The sequence below is a fragment of the Lagenorhynchus albirostris genome, chromosome 6, assembly GCF_949774975.1.
Source record: "Lagenorhynchus albirostris chromosome 6, mLagAlb1.1, whole genome shotgun sequence".
Lineage (NCBI taxonomy): Eukaryota > Metazoa > Chordata > Mammalia > Artiodactyla > Delphinidae > Lagenorhynchus > Lagenorhynchus albirostris.
Genome location: NC_083100.1, coordinates 93,156,267 through 93,175,686, shown reverse-complemented (window position 1 = coordinate 93,175,686; position 19,420 = coordinate 93,156,267). Strand labels below are relative to the sequence as shown.

At 41.4% G+C, this 19,420-nt stretch overlaps 1 protein-coding gene across 3 annotated transcripts in view; it reads right to left on the bottom strand.

Annotated features, from left to right (window-relative positions):
• DARS1 (aspartyl-tRNA synthetase 1) overlaps window positions 1-3,674 on the bottom strand; it is a 67,625-nt gene extending 63,951 nt beyond the window's left edge. Inside the window, exons 1-2 of one of the 3 annotated variants that reach the window (XM_060152965.1) lie at window positions 3,565-3,674; window positions 1,311-1,368 (exon numbers count right to left, since the gene is read on the bottom strand). In XM_060152965.1, the coding sequence (XP_060008948.1) occupies window positions 1,311-1,335 (25 nt within the window). In that variant the 5' untranslated portion in view covers window positions 1,336-1,368; window positions 3,565-3,674. Of the gene's footprint in view, window positions 1-1,310; window positions 1,369-3,303; window positions 3,542-3,564 lie in introns of those variants that run through there. The other 2 variants (XM_060152963.1, XM_060152964.1) reach the window with 2 other exon arrangements.
• Between the last annotated feature and the right edge of the window lie 15,746 nt (window positions 3,675-19,420).

Genomic DNA, 19,420 nt, shown 5'->3' with positions numbered 1-19,420 from the left:
AAGATCAGTGGCAGTAGGGTTTCAGTTTGAAAAACTACTACCTCCTCCATGGTTAAGTCACTGGTATTAGAATGAAAGAATGTGGAGAAATGGAAGCAGACAGGAAAGAAAACTTTATGTTGAACAATGTATTATGATTTTAACAGAGGTAAAACTAAGCACAGAATTTTACTGTTAGTTAATGTAATCAGATTACGTAGGTAGTTTATCCTCCTTTTGGTGGGGAGAGCTTGTAACTAGAAGACTCTAAGTAGTCTGGATTTGCTAGCTAAATAGGAATAGTAATCATGGCAAAGGGTGACTGGGGCTTATGTAAGAGACAAATTCCAATAAGATTTTTTTGCATTAGAGATCAAGGAAGTCCAGTTCAGGAAGACAGTTAAGCCGAAAAAGAGTCTCATATGACCCCTCCTGCTTGTTCTGGCAGGGGTAGTCCTCTCCTATACTATATTGCTTGTATCCCATTTTATACTCAATTACTTTACTTCACTATCTTTATCTTTCGAAATGGTTTATTCTTAGCAACCTATTTTGCCCTTTCACTGCACACTTTTCCAACAAAGTTGGGAAGGAAAAGTGGTTTTGTGATCACGGAATAAATTAAATCCAAAAATAACAATTAAATTTGACTTGGGGTATATTATTTTCAAAGCATCAAATTCACAGGCAGGCATCTAAATTAGAAGTACTTAGTGCTTCCAATGGGCCAGAGCTTAAAGGTCTGCAGTTGTACCAAAGTTTGACAGACATAGTTTGGGGTGTCTAACAAAAGAAAAATGATTGTTAAATAGTTGAGTAGGATAACTTTGTTGAAATCGCATATATAAAATAGAAACAAAAGGAAGACAAATGTTTACAAATAGAAAACCTACAGGTCTGAGAGAAACAATTAACAAGTCAATTTCAAAGAAATATAATAAAGTCAAGGAGGAAAGTAAAGGAGGTAGCTTCACAAAGCGTGCAAAAAAGGTTGCATATGATGAAGGCAGCTACTATCTATCTTTTATCTCCTAGGCCAGAGTCAAATCTTTTACATGACTACCTAGGAATACCTTTGTAATATAATTTACCATTTAAAATATACTAAAAATAAATAAATAAAATAAAATATACTGATTTAACATATTTTCTTCCTTATCGAGATTAGGGACCCTAAATTGACAATGTCTGTGCAGGGTTATGGCATATGCTTGGCATTTAAGCTTTTCAGAACTATGCCTTCAGTTATGTCAACCTTACTTAAAACTTCATAAAGAACTTTCCTGGAATTAAAAAGAAAAAAAAACTTTTTTTATCACGTAACTACTAACCTGGTTTTTCTTGTGATTGTATCATTGAAGATACTCCATATCTTTCTTTTGCATAATCCTACAAAAAACATTTTTACATTATGACTTTTTATTTAAACACTAATAGCATAGTAAACACAGAAATACAAATAACAGAAATAGATGAATTCATTTAAACTTTCAGGACCATTTTATCAATTCAGAGTAGTAGTTTTAAAGTGTGGAAATCTGTCATATCATTTACATATGCACTCCACAGACCCAGCTTCTGGTTAATTTGTTTTGGAGATCACCACTCCTGGATCGATATACCATACAAAATAGCACTCTCAAATAAAATTTACACACATGTACAACACATCTTAACTACTTTCTTCAAAAAGGAGATTATAAACTACTTCAAAGCAGAGTTATAAATTTCCTCTGTGAAGGGAGAAGGATGAGGTACCACAGTTTTATTAACTTCCTATTACAGGAAGAGATGTTCAAAGAGAACAAACATTTAGGGGTAGGCTTTCTGAGTACCAGATGTCCAGTTTTTAGAAATCAGAGATGCTGGATATAAGCTAACTACAACTTTCCTTTTGTAAAACATCATCAAAAAAATTCACCAGCTTCCTATTTCTAAAAACCATCTTCATGATTTCAGGTTTAAGTGGTTCAACACTGACAGTATGACACCAAAATTCTTGTTACAGATTTTAAGTCAGGAACAGGAGAAAGGAGACCTAGAGTCCAGATTGTTATTAACAAACTATACTTATTAAATTGGTAAGTGGCCTTTTATTTTAATCTTACTTTATCTAGAAAATGATCTCTTAAGATCCTTCTAGCTATAAAGTTATATAACTCTGCCACAATGTCTACCTTATACATAGAGCTACACTATCTGCAAAGGTGGTTTATATAACTAATCAGATCAAGAATACACAAAAATGGTTTCCTTAAAATTTACAAGGTAACTTAGGATGTGGATGAAACAATTAGTTTCTGTCACTACAGCTATTTGTTGGAATCCTCTCCTTTAGATTTGGAAGATATTAGATTTTGTGTTTATACCAAAACAAACCAGACAACATGTTAAGGTGTTTAATGAAGTTTTTTCATTTTTTTGCGAAATAAAAAAAAATACACCTTAAAGACGAAGATAACTCCAGCCCTAACAGAAAGATACAGTCACACAATGTAGCAGGAGGGCAGCATAAATAGGTTACAGCAGGTGAACAGAAAAAAGGGGGTCGCTTATTAGTACTGTTCATATTTCAGCATCCCTTATTCCATCTAATGTTCTTAAAATGCCCTTACGCAGTTTATCACAAATTCATATTTCCTCAAAAGAAAAATAAGGAGCCAGGTAGGGATCCAATTTCACTAAGAGCACACATAACTTGTAGAATGGTTTCAAACTTTCACTTCCGAAAAGCACTGAAGGACCGCAGGGTATTATGAATTACATAGATGATTTTGGGTCACATCATCTCAAAGACTTCAAACGCATTCTCTGCAAACTTCCCTACCTACCTTACTTGGGTTACTTAGGGGAAGAAAGAAAATAAAAATGACAAGTGTTCTTTAAAGCTGTCACATGGAAAATGGTCATTAAAACATGCTGGCAGATCGTTTTACGAAGTACTGTCATTACTTGAAAAACATTAGCAACACGAGGGCAGAGCAAAAATCGATTACTAGTGGACATTAAAAATTTCCGGGGAAGAGATGGATTACTCGAAGGACGTGCCTAACTCAGGGAGGTTAAATGTCACCCCGCCGCTCCTACTTCCGGGGCAGTTGGTACTTTACGGCGCCCCCCCGCCATCCCCCAGTCCCGGGACACGCTTCCTGCAGGCCAGGTCTCCCAGGGGCCCCAGTGAGAAATGCGATCCGGAGTGGGTCTGGCCACGCTGCTCGGACAAGGGCCCTGGAGGCCCGGTGAGGGCTCTGGGCGCCCGGATCCCAGGCTCGCGGCCTGCACGCAAAGTGCTGACAGGGATCCAGAGGCTAGGGCCCCGCTCACCATACTCCCTCCCTCAGCGCGGTCTGGCCCAGGGGTCTGTCCTCCCAGGCCCAAGGAAGGAGGAAACCCACTTCCGCCGCGTCCATGATCTCCCGCGGCTTCTCCTGACTCTTGCGGCAGGCGCTGGCGCTGGGCATCTGGGCAACTGGACTACGCAGCGAACGCCGCCCTCCCTCGCAGGCTTCCGTAGAGCAGGCCAAAGGGGATTCTCCCTCCCGCAGAGTCAGAACCCTCCCTGCCCTCCTGTTTCGGCACACGCACTCGGAATCCTTGTGGAGGGTCGGCTCCGGAAAGATCGCGAGAACCGCAGTTCTCTCGAGATCCCGGAGTGCTGTAAAGCGGACGGCTGCGCGCCGACGTCTCTCTTCTTTCCCCGCCCCTACGGGTGTTTGCCTGGAGTTAAGAGGGAATCCCCGGGAATTATAGTCTCGCGGGATTGACTCTGAGGCAACGGGTCCCACGGTACCAGGAGGCGCGCCCTTGTAAGCCTTCACTTTTCAGCCCTGTCATACCTGCGAAGTCTACTGTGTTGTCTTTCAGCCCTATTATTTACTCCTCCGTGCTTTAAGAGCGGCTTGTTCACTAAAACATCCACCCATGCTCAGAACTCGACTTTTCCTCCCTTGAACTTCTCCGCCTTCAAGACTCCCCAGTGACAGTGTAGCTGCCTGGACTCATGGCAGACCTCGTCGCAAAAAGCTGCTATGTACTGGGACACAGGAGTGCTGAGTTATAGGCAGTTGGCTTGCTAAGGTAGGTTTGGGTACTGGTACCCAAGTGATAGGTGTAAACACAATGGCGGAAACCCACACATTATTGCTCTGATTGCCTGGACCTGTTGCACAGTTAGAGGCGATGCAAAATGTTGGTTGTCCAATGGATGAATCTCCCCAAGTTAGGCTTAAAAAAAAAATTGCCATCCATGAGCCTCTTATTGCAACTAAAAGTAATTTGGGGGCTTGGTTAAATACTATTTCCTCTGCTATGCTTCTTTGCACTTTGTCAAGTTTTAACTATACTAGTAGTCTTAGCCTGGCACAAAGTGGCACACTTTATACTTGTTCAGGAGTGCAGATAGAGCCTAGTGCAAATGAAAGGGCTCTGGAGGCTACTGCATTCAGGTCCTGGGATACGATAGTGAGAAGACAGGCATGGTCCCTGTACTTGTGTAGCTTATCATCTAATTGCAGGTATGAAGTAGAGGTACCAAGTGCTATGAAAGTTTCTTTTAGGGCATTCACCTCAGGCTTCTCTGAGGAAGTGATGCTTCATCTAAACTCTAAAGTAGGAGTAGGGGTCAGCCAAATGAAGAGGGGCCTAAAGAATATTTAAGCCAGAGGGAGTTAGGGAGAGAAAGGCCATGGCTCAGTTTTGGATGTAGTGCATATGAGATGCCCTTGAGACCTTCAAGGGGAGAATATCCAGGTGACCTCTGGCTTTGTGGGATCTGGAGCATAGAAGAGAGGTCTGGGTTCCAGATAAAGATGGGCAAGACACTGGTGGGTAGGTGGTAGTTGAAGCCCTGGACTAGGAAAGAGAATGTTCTAAGAAGAGAGTGTTAACGTCAACTGCTGCCTAGACCTTAAGTAAGATGATGACTGAAAAATAGTTGGATTTAGCAACATAGACGTCATTGGTGTTCTTAGTAAACACTTCATGGTGAAGTGATGGGATCAGAATGGGCTGAAAAGTGAGTGAAAGTGAAGAAATAAAAGTAAAAGGAATATAACAAACCTTTATATAGTGCTTACTGTGCCAAGCACAGTTGTCGGTGTTTCACATATATCAATACTAACTCATTTAATGCTTACACCAGAGAGATGATATTATAATCTTTTTGCATATGGGGAAATTGAGGCAGAGGGAGGTGAAGTAACTTGCCCATGGTCGCAGAGCCATTAAACAATGTGTTTCAGATCAAGTAGTGTGGTGCCAGGATCCATGTTCTTAACCACTATACCTCAATGCTTTTCCTCTCTTCAGGAGATAATGAGAAGATTGGATGAGAGGGGAAGGAATAATATAGGTTGTAGCTAATGGGGAATAAGTCAAGTGAAGCTTTTTGTAAGAGAAGACTTGAGTGCATTTAAAATTAATGGGGGGGGGCGGGGCTTCCCTGGTGGCGCAGTGGTTGAGAGTCCGCCTCCCAAAGCAGGGGACACAGGTTCGTGTCCCGGTCCGGGAAGATCCCACATGCCGCGGAGCGGCTGGGCCCGTGAGCCATGGCCACTGAGCCTGCGCGTCCGGAGCCTGTGCTCCGCAACGGGAGAGGCCACAACAGTGAGAGGCCTGCGTACCGCACAAAACAAAACAAAACAAAACAACTAATGGGGGAACTTCCCTGGAGGTGCAGTGGTTAAGACCTCTCCTTCCAATGCAGGGGGTGTGGGTTCAATCCCTGGTCAGGGAGCTAGGATCCCACATGCCTCGGGGCCAAAAAAAACAAAAACAAAAACAAAAACAAAAAACAAAATGTAAAACAGAAGCAATATCGTAACAAATTCAATAAAGACTTTAAAAATGGTCCACATCAAAAAAATCTTAAAAAAAAAAACTAATGGGAAGGATTCATGAAAAAGTAGATGAATATGCCAGAGAGAAGGATTGAGAGATGGTGTAAGTTTTTTTTTTATAAGGGAGAGTTAGGATTCAAAACAGGAGGTGGGACAAGGGGAGGAGGGACGCTTCCTCTATCACAACTGGAGGTGAGGATAGGATATTGTAGATACTTGTTTTTAGGAATATGAGAGAACTCCCATGTGATGACTTCTGTTTTCCCTGGAGGAGGCTAAGTTATGAATGTTGGGGTTAGGGGTTCGAGGGGAGGGAGAAAAGGAAGATCGGTGATTTGAGGAGAACGGGAAAGGTTAGAATTGTCCTGGAGGTTGTTTGGTATTTGGTATTATTTCTGGGCATTTTAAGGACCCATTTAGGAAGAACCCATGAACTGGTAATGGAACTGAGACTTCTGCAGTAGCACGTGGCCGGTATGGTACAGTCACAAAGAGGCAGACAGTTACTTCAGTCAGTGTGGGGATTTTGGTGCTAACACTGCTCAGCAGAAGGGAGCCCAGAAGAGATCTGCCATACAAATGCCATACATATCCCAGGCAAATGAGAAGGAAATTTTTACCTGTAGGTTTTTGAAAGGCCAACATTGGGCATATCATTTATTCTTAAATCAGGATGGAGGAAAAGACAGAGATGCAAATAGTTGAATGTGGCTATGCAGATAGATAGGTGGCCCTGAAATTTGAGGAGTGAAGTTTAAAGAAAAGGAGTAAATTTTATTCCCCTTTTAATTGATCAATGATTATTTATAAGCATCTACTTTGTGCCAACCATTATGCCAGGTTCTGGCAATAAAAAGATAAATTAGGATCCTGGTTCTCAATAATACATATTCCACTTAGACAGTGTGTAACTAATGATAAAGAAATGTGAAAATCGTTGTAATATTGGTAAGTATGTGCGTTCCCAGAAAGAGCCCTAAGACTCACTTTGAATGGGCCAGTTAAGGGCACATGTCCACTACTGACCTAATCCTTATGGTCAGGGAAATGGAATGTTCTGATTGGTTTAGCCTAGGTAGAATTTCCCCTGGAGCTTGGGACAGAGTTAGCTTTACTGGAATCATGTGGAAACCACTGTCAGAAGCTATGGGACAGGGAAATGGATCCTGGAAAGGCAACTACAAATGTCCACTGCAAAGGCCAAGAAGATCTGGGCTTTGGGCAGATAAGCAGACTCTAAGGGAGAGCCTCCTCTTATCTGGTCAGGATTGCTTAGACATGCTGTGTTAGTTACTAACAGACTGACGCCCAAATCTCAGCAACTTAAAACAAAACCTATTTATTGCTCATGTTATGTCTGTAGTAGGTTAGCAAAGGGGCTGTGCTCCTGTAGTCACTTAGGGATCTAGGTTGATAGATGCTCCGTCTTGACACATGCTTCCGTGATCACAGAGACAGGTGAAAGAGAACCTAGCTCTTAAAGTGGCTGCCTGAAGGTGACATATTTCACATTCTACTCCTATTTCATTGGCCACACAAGTCACATGGCCATTCTTGAGTTCAACAGGGCAGGATAATTTACTCACTCCTCAGGGAGCAGCGCTGAACCTTTGTGATCAAGGAAACATTCTATCATACTCATGAGATTCCAACATAGAAGGAGGTCTATGAAGCTGTTCCATTTTAGGATTTTTTTTAAAGCTTTTATTCCCTCCATTAGGTATAGTCCTAATATATGAACTGATGGTCAGAAATTTGAGTAAAACTCCCATATAGTGTCCCTTAGCTAGGGTAGGAATCTTAACTTTCCATCTTTCCATTGCCCGTGAAGCCTCTATGTGAATTTCTTCCTTACCTTGATCCCCTTACCTTGATAGATTATTCTTATTTAGGACATAGCCCTGGGGCAATACTCTTGCTTCTGGCTCTCCTTCCTGATAGTGATGGGAGCAAAAAATTTGCCAGATCAGTGGCCACATATCATAAGGTCTTGTGAATCTGCTCTAGTGAAGATACAACTGCAACTAAAGCTGCGACTTGGTTGAATTTGCAGTAGTCAACTGTCAACCTCCTGGATTGGTCTGCTTTTTGCCAGAGCCAGACTGGTGAAAACAGGAATATGATGAGGACTATCAGCTATCAGGTCTTCAAGGGTTGCACTCAGAGACTGCCATTCCCCCTGGGGATGTGATACTCTATGATTTACTGTCCTGGCTGGGGACAGGGGAAGCAGACTGAAGAGTTTTCCTATTAGCTTTCTGCAATATGATACCCTTAACCCACAGGGCAAGGAGGTGTAAGGGAACAGTTCTGCCTTGTCACCTGACCTCCTTGCAGGTATCCAAATAAGCCACATAGGCAAGGGCTGACTTGAAGTGCAGCTAATCTGTCTTGGAAAAACACCTTGTGATCCTCCTATAACAAGGGGATGAGAAGCCGTCTCCCACTGGCTTCCCTGTCTCCTCTGGGAGGCTGTCTGATCAAGTATGGGACTTTCAGCCACCCGCCTCTCACCAGTGGAGCTACACAGTGTAAAACTCCATAGCTGAAGTCCAGCCTCCTCAGCAACAGGGTGTCCCATGAGTCACGTTGCAATCATCTGGTCCCTTTTGTTTCAGTGTTATCCTTTTTTGGTGTGTAGGACAAGGACCAAGCTGGGGTGGCACCTTTGGCTATTCTTTTTACTGTAAGTAAGTAGCAAATTGTTTAAATATAAAAGTGGTTGTCATATCTTTACTGAGCAAATCCGTCAGGGTTTGAACTTGGCCTTGCTTGTCTTGTGTGTTCCTGTGTTGTCAGGAACCAGTGTGGGCTTCTGCCAGCTACCAAATGTGTCCATTCCAAACTATGCACTTAGGGACCAGGAAAATGACCATGGGACCCATGGACCCATTCTAGGTGTTGCTGTTAAAAGGTTTCAAGCACCACTGTGATTCCTAATCCTTTGTATGTGATGCTTTTTCCCCTGGGAAAAAGAAGTTTGCAGGATATCTGCTATGTAAATTACCACTGGTCCTTTGCTTTGTTCCTAATTCTCTGGAATTTCACAATGTGTACCATCCTGTGGGTCTAAGTTCAACATTGTGCTGGACACTCAGCAGGCTTTTCAATCTGAACAGTCACTTACTTAGTTCTGGGGCATTTTCTTGAAAATTTTCTTTGATGATTCTCTCCCTTTCATTTCCTCTCTGCTCTCTTTCTTGACTTCTTATTATTCAAATATTGACCTTTTTGAGCTGGTCATCTTATTTTCTTATCATTTTTCTCCATTTTCCATCTCCTTGCCTTTTTGAACTGCTTTTGGGGAGCTTTCTTCAGCTTTATCTTCTAATCTTTCAGTTGAGATTTTCTCATTTCTGCCATCATGTATATAATTTCCCCAAGTACCATTTTGTTCTCTGAAATTGTTTTAAAAGAATAGAATCCTGATCTTTTTACCTGAATGCAATATCTCATCTTTCTGAGCATATTAATAAGGTGATTTGGGGGGGTAAGTTTTAAAGTATTCTCTCTGCATAGCCCATGTCTTACAAATTGCTTTTTGTTTGTTTTTGGTCTCTATCTTCCATGTTAGAGACCCACGTTAGCTGTCTGGTGAATCCTTATTTATTTTAATTTGTATGTCCTGTATATTGTGATGTTTTAACATCCGTCCATTCATTCACTCATTTGTTTATGGGTGAATCTTTGATTGTCAGTTCATGTTAAAAGTGGGGACTAAAAAGCTAATTAGAAGCTCTGAGCATTTGACTGGGGTTTGCCATTTTCAGGTTTTACTGTGTAATGATCTGGTTGGGCCATTTAATCGGTGACCCTAGGTGTCAGTATCTTTAGATCTTTCCCCCTCTCTGGTCAGATTGTTCAGGATAAAACTCTTCTAATCTCCTGCCTGAAGAGTAAAGGTCTGCCAATGTTCTGGGAATATTCAGCATTCGACATGCATGTGGTCACTGAATCCCCCTAGTTTTGGTGCAGCACCCAGTTCCTAAAGTCCAAGGACCTACTCTTTCACCCTCTCTAGAGAATACATCATGTCAGAGTGGAAGAGAACTGTTGCCAAAAGAGTGGAGTCAGGAGGGATATAGGAATCATACTTCTCATGTAGTTTTCCTTATTGTAACTTCTCCTCCCCACCTACATTTGCAGAGGTAGTTGGTGCTGCTTGTCCTGAGTCTTCTGAGGTTTCTTTGATATAAATTAGGTTGATTCTCAGCTATCCTGACTACTACCTTAGGATTCAGCTTTTCACATCTGCAAAGTTGGTTACCACTGCTCTGTCTGCTCTCCAGCTTCCTGAATTTTGGGGGCATGGTTTCCCCTTCTGTCTTCCCATCCTTTTGATTCTAGTTTCTGTAGGACTAGGGGCAGGAGCAGAACTGGATCTGCCATCTTAGCACAGAAGTCATTTTTCACATTTTATTTTATAAACTCAATGCATATAACACTTTTAGCCGATGACTAATGTTCATTCGTTCTCTCAACAAATAGTTGTTGAGTGCCAACTATGTGCTAGGCATTAGTCTAGGCATTTGGGATACATCAGGGAACAAAGTAATATAAAGATCCCAGGTTTTGTAGATCTTACCTTTTAGAGGAGAGAGGCAGACAATAAAAAATAATTATAAAAAGTAAGTTCTATAACATGTTAGAAAGTCATAATAAGAAAGAAGGAGGAGCTTCCCTGGTGGCACAGTGGTTAAGAATCTCCCTGCCAATGCAGTGAACATGGGTTTGAGCCCTGACCCGGGAAGATACCACATGCTGCAGAGCAACTAAGCCTGTGTGCCACAACTACTGAGCCTAGAGCCCACGAGCCACAACTACTGAGCCTGCATGCCACAACTACTGAAACCCGTGCACCTAGAACCCATACTCCACAATGAGAAGCCACTGCAATGAGAAGCCCACGCACCACAACGAAGAGTAGCCCCCGCTCGCCGCAACTAGAGAAAGCCTGTGTGCAGCAATGAAGACCTAACACAGCCAAAAATAAATAAATAAATAATAAATTTTTTTTAAAAAAGAAGGAAAAAGTAGAGAAGGTAAGGGAAATGGGAGTGCTGAGGGGTGGGAGGATGCGGTGGGTTGCAATATTAAATATGGTGGTCATGGTAGGCTTCATTGAGAAAGTGACATTTGAAGATTTGAAGGCAATGAGAGATGTGGCCATGAACATTATCTGGGGAAAGAGCATTCTAGGCATGGAAACAGCCAGTGGGATTTAAGGAAAGAGGAACAATGCCAGTGTTCTATACAACAGAGTAATGTCTTCAGGGCCTCTGAAGTGTGGCCTAAATGACTCCAGTTTGCTAAGCTGTTTTTAAAAATTGTGATTAAAAAACCACATAATGTAAAATTTACCCTCTAAACCTTTTGAAAGTGTACTGTTCAGTAGTGTTAACTATATTCACATTGTTGCATAATGGATCTGTAGAACTTTTTCATCTTGTAAAACTGAAACTCTATGCTCATCAGCAAACAACTCACCATTTCCCCTTCCCCAATTCCCTGGAAACCATCTTGCTAGTCTCTGTTTTCATAATTTTAACTATTAATATTTTAGGTGTTTCATATAAGTGGAATCATGCAATATTTGTCCTTTTGTGAATTGCCAAGCTTTTTGAGTTCTTGTATTGCAAATTTATTCTGGCTCCAGCCTTGCTGTCCTTCTTTCTGCTATTACTTCTCTCATGACTACATGTAATTCAAATCTTAGCACCCCTCTTTCCCACCTGAATCAGACAGGATGCCTTTAGCTGCAAGGAAGAGAAACCTGACTCAGGCTGTTTCCAACGGTAAGGAACATATTGCTCATATAGTACAGAGTTTAGAGGAAGGGAGAGCTCAGGTTTGGTTGATCCAGCCACTCAGCAATGTCATCAAGGACTGAGCAGTTCTTTCTTTTTCTCAGTTCTGCAGGTCTCATCCTTAGCCTGGTGGCAGGATGGCTGCAGCTAATTCAGGCATCACATCCAGTCATGACAGCATCGGATTTCGTACTCTCTTAAACACGGAAACCTTTCCTCAAAATCCCTGCATGAAACTTTCCTTCACATCTAATTGGCCAAAATTAGATTACATGCCTGAACCAGTTACTGGGTTGGATTGGGAGTGTTGCCTCCGTGGAAGCACATGGATAGATGGGAGAGAGATGGATACTAAACAAAATCAGATTCTGTTAGAAAGGAGGAAATGGAGAATGCATGCTGAGTAGACAGCTGTCATATTGTGACAGAGTAAGAAATATGTATTTGATCTTCATCTTTGGTTCCTGGCACAGAACTACTAATATCCTTGGAATTTCCTGAGTGATAGAGGTGATAGGAGTGTCTTTTGTTATTCATAGCAAGCCCCTTTCAACCACACCTGAGTGTATGTCAATGAGGTGATTGGTGGCTGAAAGCCCCTAGGTAGTTCCAGGATGGGGGCTGGTTGCCAGGGGAACCAACAAGATGATTAGAGGGTTGGAACTTCCAGCCTCACTTTCACCCCCCATCCCGGACCTCTGGGGAGGGGAGAGGGTCTGGGGATTGAGTTAATCACAAACTGCCAGTGATTTAATCAATCATGCCTACTAATGGAACCTCCATAAAAATCCTAAATGAAGGGGTCTGGATAGCTTCAGGGTTGGTGAACACATCCATGTGCCAGGAGGGTGGTGCAACCCAACTCCATGGGGACAGAAGCACCTGTGCTCAGGATCCTTCTGGACCTTGCCCTCTGGACTGCTTCATCCGGTTCTGTTCAATTGGATCCTTTATAATATCCTCTGTAATAAAACAGTAATAGTAAGTAAAATGCTTCCCTGAGTTCTGTGAGCCATTACAGCAAATTATCAGAACTGGGGAGGAGGTGGGCTTCCCTGGTGGCGCAGTGGTTAGGAATTCGCCTGCCAGTGCAGGGGACATGGGTTCAAGCCCTGGTCTGGGAAGATCCCACATGCTGCAGAGCAGCTAAGCCTGTGCACCACAGGTACTGAGCCTGCGCTCTAGAGCCCGAGAGGCACAACTACTGAGCTCACGTGCCACAACTACTGAAGCCCACATGCCTAGAGCCCGTGCTCCACAACAAGAGAAGCCACCGCAGTGAGAAGCCCACGCACCGCAACGAAGAGTAGCCCCTGCTCACCGCAGCTAGAGGTAAAAAAAAAAAAAAGCCTGCATGCAGCAACGAAGACCAATGCAGCCAAAATAATAATAAACTTAAAAATATATAAAATGTGAAGGGTAATTTCAAAAACAAAAACTGAAGAGAGGGTCATAGGAACCACTGATTTGTAGCCGTGAGACAAAAGTGTGGGTAACCTGGGAACCCACTACTTACAACTGGTATCTGAAGTAGGGGGCAGCCTTGTGGAACTGAGCCCTTAACTTGTGCTAACTCCAGATAGTGTCAGAATTGAATTGAATTGCAGGACACCCAACTGATGTCTTCAGGAAGTTGCTTGGTATGGCAAACCTATACATTTGGTGTCAGAAGTGTTGTGAGTAGGAACAGATCATAGTAGTAATAGTACAGGCAATAGTGTCCACTACACCAGCTGTGTGATTTGAGGAAAGTCATTTAACATCTCTAATTCTCAGTTTTCTCCAGAAAATGAGGATAATGGTGTTTCTCTCACATGAGGTTTTACTTCTTCTTTTCCAATTTGTATTCCTTTTATTTCTTTTTGTTCTCTGATTGCCGTGGCTAGGACTTCCAAAGCTATGTTGAATAATAGTGGCGAGAGTGGACATCCTTGTCTTGTTCCTGATCTGAGAGGAAATGGTTTCAGTTTTTCACCATTGAGAACGATGTTGGCTGTGGGTTTGTCATATATGGCTTTTATTATGTTGAGGTAGGTTCCCTCTATGCCTACTTTCTGGAGAGCTTTTATCATAAATGGGTGTTGAATTTTGTCAAAAGCTTTTTCTGCATCTATTGAGATTATCATATGGTTTTTACCCTTCAATTTGTTAATATGGTGTATCACATTGATTGATTTGCATATATTGAAGAATCCTTGCATTCCTGGGGTAAACCCCACTTGATCATGGTGTATGATCCTTTTAATGTGCTGTTGGATTCTGTTTGCTAGTATTTTGTTGAGGATTTTTGCATCTATGTTCATCAGTGATATTGGCCTGTAGTTTTCTTTCTTTGTGACATCTTTGTCTGGTTTTGGTATCAGGGTGATGGTGGCCTTATAGAATGAGTTTGGGAGTGTTCCTCCCTCTGCTATATTTTGGAAGAGTTTGAGAAGGATAGGTGTTAGCTCTTCTGTAAATGTTTGATAGAATTCGCCTGTGAAGCCATCTGGTCCTGGGCTTTCATTTGTTGGAAGATTTTTAATCACAGTTTCAATTTCAGTGCTTGTGATTGGTCTGTTCATATTTTCTATTTCTTCCTGGTTCAGTCCTGGAAGGTTGTGCTTTTCTAAGAATTTGTCCATTTCTTCCAGGTTGTCCATTTTATTGGCATATATTTGCTTGTAGTAATCTCTCATGATCCTTTGTATTTCTGAAGTGTCAGTCGTTACTTCTTTTTCATTTCTAATTCTATTGATTTGAGTCTTCTCCCTTTTTTCTTTTCTTTTTTTTTTTTTTTTTTTGCGGTACATGGGCTTCTCACTGTTGTGGCCTCTCCCGTTGCGGAGCACAGGCTCCAGACACGCAGGCCCAGTGGCCATGGCTCACAGGCCCAGCCGCTCCGTGGCATGTGGGATCTTCCTGGACTGGGGCTCAAACCCACGTCCCCTGCATCGGCAGGCGGACTCTCAACCGCTGTGCCACCAGAGAAGCCCCCCTTTTTTTCTTGATGAGTCTGGCTAATGGTTTATCAATTTTGTTTATCTTCTTAAAGAACCAGCTTTTAGTTTTATTGATCTTTGCTATTGTTTCCTTCATTTCTTTTTCATTTAATTCTGATCTGCTTTTTATGATTTCTTTCCTTTTACTGACTTTGGGTATTTTTGTTCTTCCTTCTTATTTGCTTTAGGTTTAAGGTTAAGTCGTTTATTTGAGATGTTTCTTGTTTCTTGAGGTAGGATTGTATTGCTATAAACTTCCCTCTTAGAACTGCTTTTGCTTCATCCCATTGGTTTTGACAATGTTTTCATTGTCATTTGTTTTTAGGTATTTTTTGATTTCCTCTTTGATTTATTCAGTGATCTCTTGGTTATTTAGTAATGTATTATTTAGCCTTCGTGTGTTTGTATTTTTTACAGTTTTTTTTCCTGTAATTGATATCTAGTCTCATAGCATTGTAGTTAGAAAAGATACTTAATATGATTTCAATTTTCTTAAATTTACCAAGGCTTGATTTGTGACCCAAGATATGGTCTATCCTGGAGAATGTTCCATTAGCACTTGAGAAGAAAGTGTATTCTGTTGTTTTTGGACGGAATGTCCTATAAATGTCAATTAAGTACATCTTGTTTAATGTGTCATTTAAAGCTTGTGTTTCCTTATTTATTTTCATTTTGGATGATCTGTCCATTAGTGAAAGTGGGGTGTTAAAGTTCCCTACTATTATTGTGTTGCTGTCGATTTCCCCTTCTATGGCTGTTAGCATTTGCCTTATGCATTGAGGTGCTCCTATGCTGGGTGCATAAATATTTACAGTTGTTATATCTTCTTCTTGGATTGATCCCTTGATCATTATGTAGTGTTCTTCTTTGTCTCTTGTAATAGTCTTTATTTTGAAGTCTATTTTGTCTGATATGAGAATTGCTACTCCAGCTTTCTTTTGATTTCCATTTGCATGGAATATCTTTTTCCATCCCCTCACTTTCAGTCTGTATGTGTCCCTAGGGCTGAAGTGGGTCTCTTGTAGACAGCATATATACAGGTCTTGTTTTTGTGTCTATTCAGCCAGTCTGTGTCTTTTGGTTGGAGCATTTAATCCATTTACATTAAGGTAATTATTGATATGTGTGTTCCTGTTACCATTTTCTTAATTGTTTTGGGTGTGTTTTTGTAGGTCTTTTCCTTCTCTTGTGTTTCCTGCCTAGAGAAGTTCCTTTAGCGTTTGTTGTAAAGCTGGTTTGGTGGTGCTGAATTCTCTTAACTTTTGCTTGTCTGTAAAAATTTTAATTTCTCCGTCAAATCTGAATGAGATCCTTGCTGGGTAGAGTAATCTTGGTTGTAGGTTTTTCCCTTTTATCACTTTAAATATGTCCTGCCACTCCCTTCTGGCTTGCATAGTTTCTGCTGAAAGATCAGCTGTTAACCTTATGAGGATTCCCTTTATGTTATTTGTTGCTTTTCCCTTGCTGCTTTTAGTATTTTTTCTTTGTATTTAATTTTTGATAGTTTGATTAATATGTGTCTCGGCGTGTTTCTCTTTGGGTTTATCCTGTATGGGACTCTCTGTGCTTCCTGGACTTGATTGACTATTTCCATTCCCATGTTAGGGAAGTTTTTGACTATAATCTCTTCACATATTTTCTCAGGCCCTTTCTTTTACTCTTCTTCTTCTGGGACCCCTATAATTTGAATGTTGGTGTGTTTAATGTTGTCCCAGAGGTCTCTGACTCTGTCCTCAGTTCTTTTCATTCTTTTTTCTTCATTCTGCTCCCTGGCAGTTATTTCAACCATTTTATCTTCCAGCTCACTTATCCTTTCTTCTGCCTCAGTTATTCTGCTATTGATTCCTTCTAGAGTATTTTAATTTCAGGTATTGTGTTGTTCATCACTGTTTGTTTGCTCTTTAGTTCTGTTAGATCCTTGTTAAATGTTTCTTGTATTTTCTCCATTCTGTTTCTGAGATTTTGGATCATCTTTACTATGATTACTCTGAATTCTTTTTCAGGTAGTTTGCCTATTTCATCTTCATTTATTTTGGTCTTGAAGGTTTTTACCTTGCTCGTTCCTCTGTAACATATTTTTTTGTCATTTCATTGTTCTTTTTTTTTTTTGATGGGTGGGGCTGTATTCCTGTCTTACTGGTTGTTTGGCTTGAGGCGTCCAGCACTGGAGTTTGTAGGCAGTTGGTTAGAGCCAGGTCTTAGTGCTGAAATTAGGACCTCTGGGAGGCCTCAGTCCGATTAATATTCCCTGGTGTCTGAGGTTCTCTGCTAGTCCAGTGGTTGGGACTTAGAGCTCCCACCACAGGAGCTCAGGCCCAACCTCTGGCCTGGGAACCAAGATCCTGCAAGCCAGTCGCTGGGGGTTCCTCCCATCCTCCCACTGGTGCCCACAGGCACCTCCCACTGGTGCCTGGTGCCTGGTAGGTGCCCTAGTTGTGCGGAGACACACATGTCCTCCTAGTCCGCTGTCTTCTAAAGTTTTGTTTTTTAAGCCACCCAGTTTGTGGTACTTTGTTTTGTCAGCCCAAGCTAACTAATATACCTGGGAACTTGTTAGATATGTAGTCTCTGGCCCTGTCTCAGACCTTCTAACATCAGAAACTCTGAGGGTGGAGGTCAGCACTCTGTGTTTTTTTTTTTTTTTAGATGTTGGGGGTAGGAGTTTATTAATTAATTAATTAATTTTTGCTGTGTTGGGTCTTTGTTTCTGTGCAAGGGCTTTCTCTAGTTGTGGCAAGCAGGGGCCACTCTGCATCACGGTGCATGGGCCTCTCACTATCGCAGCCTCTCTTGTTGTGGAGCACAGGCTCCAGATGCGCAGGCTCAGTAGTTGTGGCTCACGGGCCTAGTTGCTCCGCGGCATGTGAGATCTTCCCAGGCCAGGGCTCGAACCCGTGTCCCCTGCATTAGCAGGCAGATTCTCAACCACTGCACCAACAGGGAAGCCCTGAATCTCATTTTAAATAGTTGGGTTTGGAAAAAGATGCTAACCAAGCTTATTGGAATTATTTGCATAGTGAGGACCTGAGGACTCCCTTGAGTAAAGTTGAATACTCCCACCCCCAGTTTGGCTGCTTGAAACCCTTTTTTTCTTACTAACTGGTTTATGATTATGATGTGAAAAACATAGATGGTGCCAAGTTCTTTGGAGTTTATGCAAATAATACATAGCACACATTGTTATGTTTCTCTTCATCCTCTATGAAGGCCCACTGTCATCAATTTTATATCCTGTTCCCATGAGAACTTTACCTTTTTTTCTTCTTTGCATTCTGTTCTTGATGGATTGTCTAGTTTCTCACTTAGACAACTTATCCCTTTTCCCTGACGGCCCATTTAAAACTACCTTCTATTAAAAAAATTTTTTTTTTCCATTGAGGCATCTAGATACACATTTTCCTTGTTTTTCATTTGTCTTCTGAGATGATTCCAATTGTTTTACGGTGTGCAGCTGTCACTAGATACTAATGATATTTTCACTGGGTGAATTGCATTTCCCCACCTTGTTTCTGTATATTTCATTGTCTTCTGTATTTTATGTGAGTTGTAAATACATTGCGTAGAAACAACTCAATAAATGACAAACAGTAAAATGAATAATAAAAAGTTATAGTCCCATATAAAGAGAATGAGTGGGAGCCCTTTCCCAAATAGAAGTAAGCCAGGGATATCAGTATGTTCTGAAAATGCTGCCTAGCTGCTACTTTGCCTTAAAATATTCTTTCAGTCGCAAACTTTTTTTTTTTTTTTTCTGTATGCGGGCCTCTCACTGTTGTGGCCTCTCCCATTGCGGAGCACAGGCTCTGGACGTGCAGGCTTAGCGGCCATGGCTCACGGGTCCAGCCACTCCGCGGCATGTGGGATCTTCCCAGACCGGGGCACAAACCCGTGTCCCCTGCATCGGCAGGCGTTCTCTCAACCACTGCGCCACCAGGGAAGCCCCGCAAACTTATTTTTGTAATCTTCCCCTGCAATACACAATCCACTTTCCCTTCTATTTTCCTTTTTAATCACTCTAGGAAACATAGCCATTCATTTATTGTCTGGGCCCCAAATCTTGGTGCCATTCCTTATTGTTTTCTCTTCTCCCCAACACTGAAAAATCTACCAAAATCTTTCTGCTGTTGCCTTTTCCACATTATCCATTATCAAATTATCTCAAAGACCAGACTTTGTACAATTGTGGGGAACTGGAGAGTTCAGGGTAAATAATAATTCATTTGGCTAGATTATCTCCAATCTATTTTGTAATTCCATGTTTGACTGTAGCAATATCCAGAAATTCTATAAAGGCCTTAAACTCCCTCCCTGCAATAAAGTGAAATGTAAAATACAAAGCAAATATAAAGTATATTACACTTTTAAAAGAACTGTACATGAGGTAGGAGGTGGGGAAACAATCAAATGCTCAGTAATAGCAATTATAGAATTCTCGTGGGCCTCTTGCTCTTTGTTCCTGTTCATTATTCAGGTGCCCTTGCTTTCTGCTTTGTTCACTTTAACATAATACAGTTTTTCACTATAAGTTCACTATTGTCACTATTCAGGGAGCATGTGGTTTTATCATCTACCTCTTCTTTAAGTAAAATATTTTTTCTTTTAAAAATGTTCTTCACTGATAATTATGTTTTCTAGCCTAATGTCCTTTATCTATTCTCATTAATGTTTCTGAATATGACTTTAGACCCAAAGGAACTTTAAGTAGCTTATAAACAAGTTACACTAAATTAAAACACTTAATTCCATTTACTTCTCCTTTCAATGGGTAACTCTGATCCAAACTCAGACTGGTCTTCCTAATTGAGTCACTCAGTCC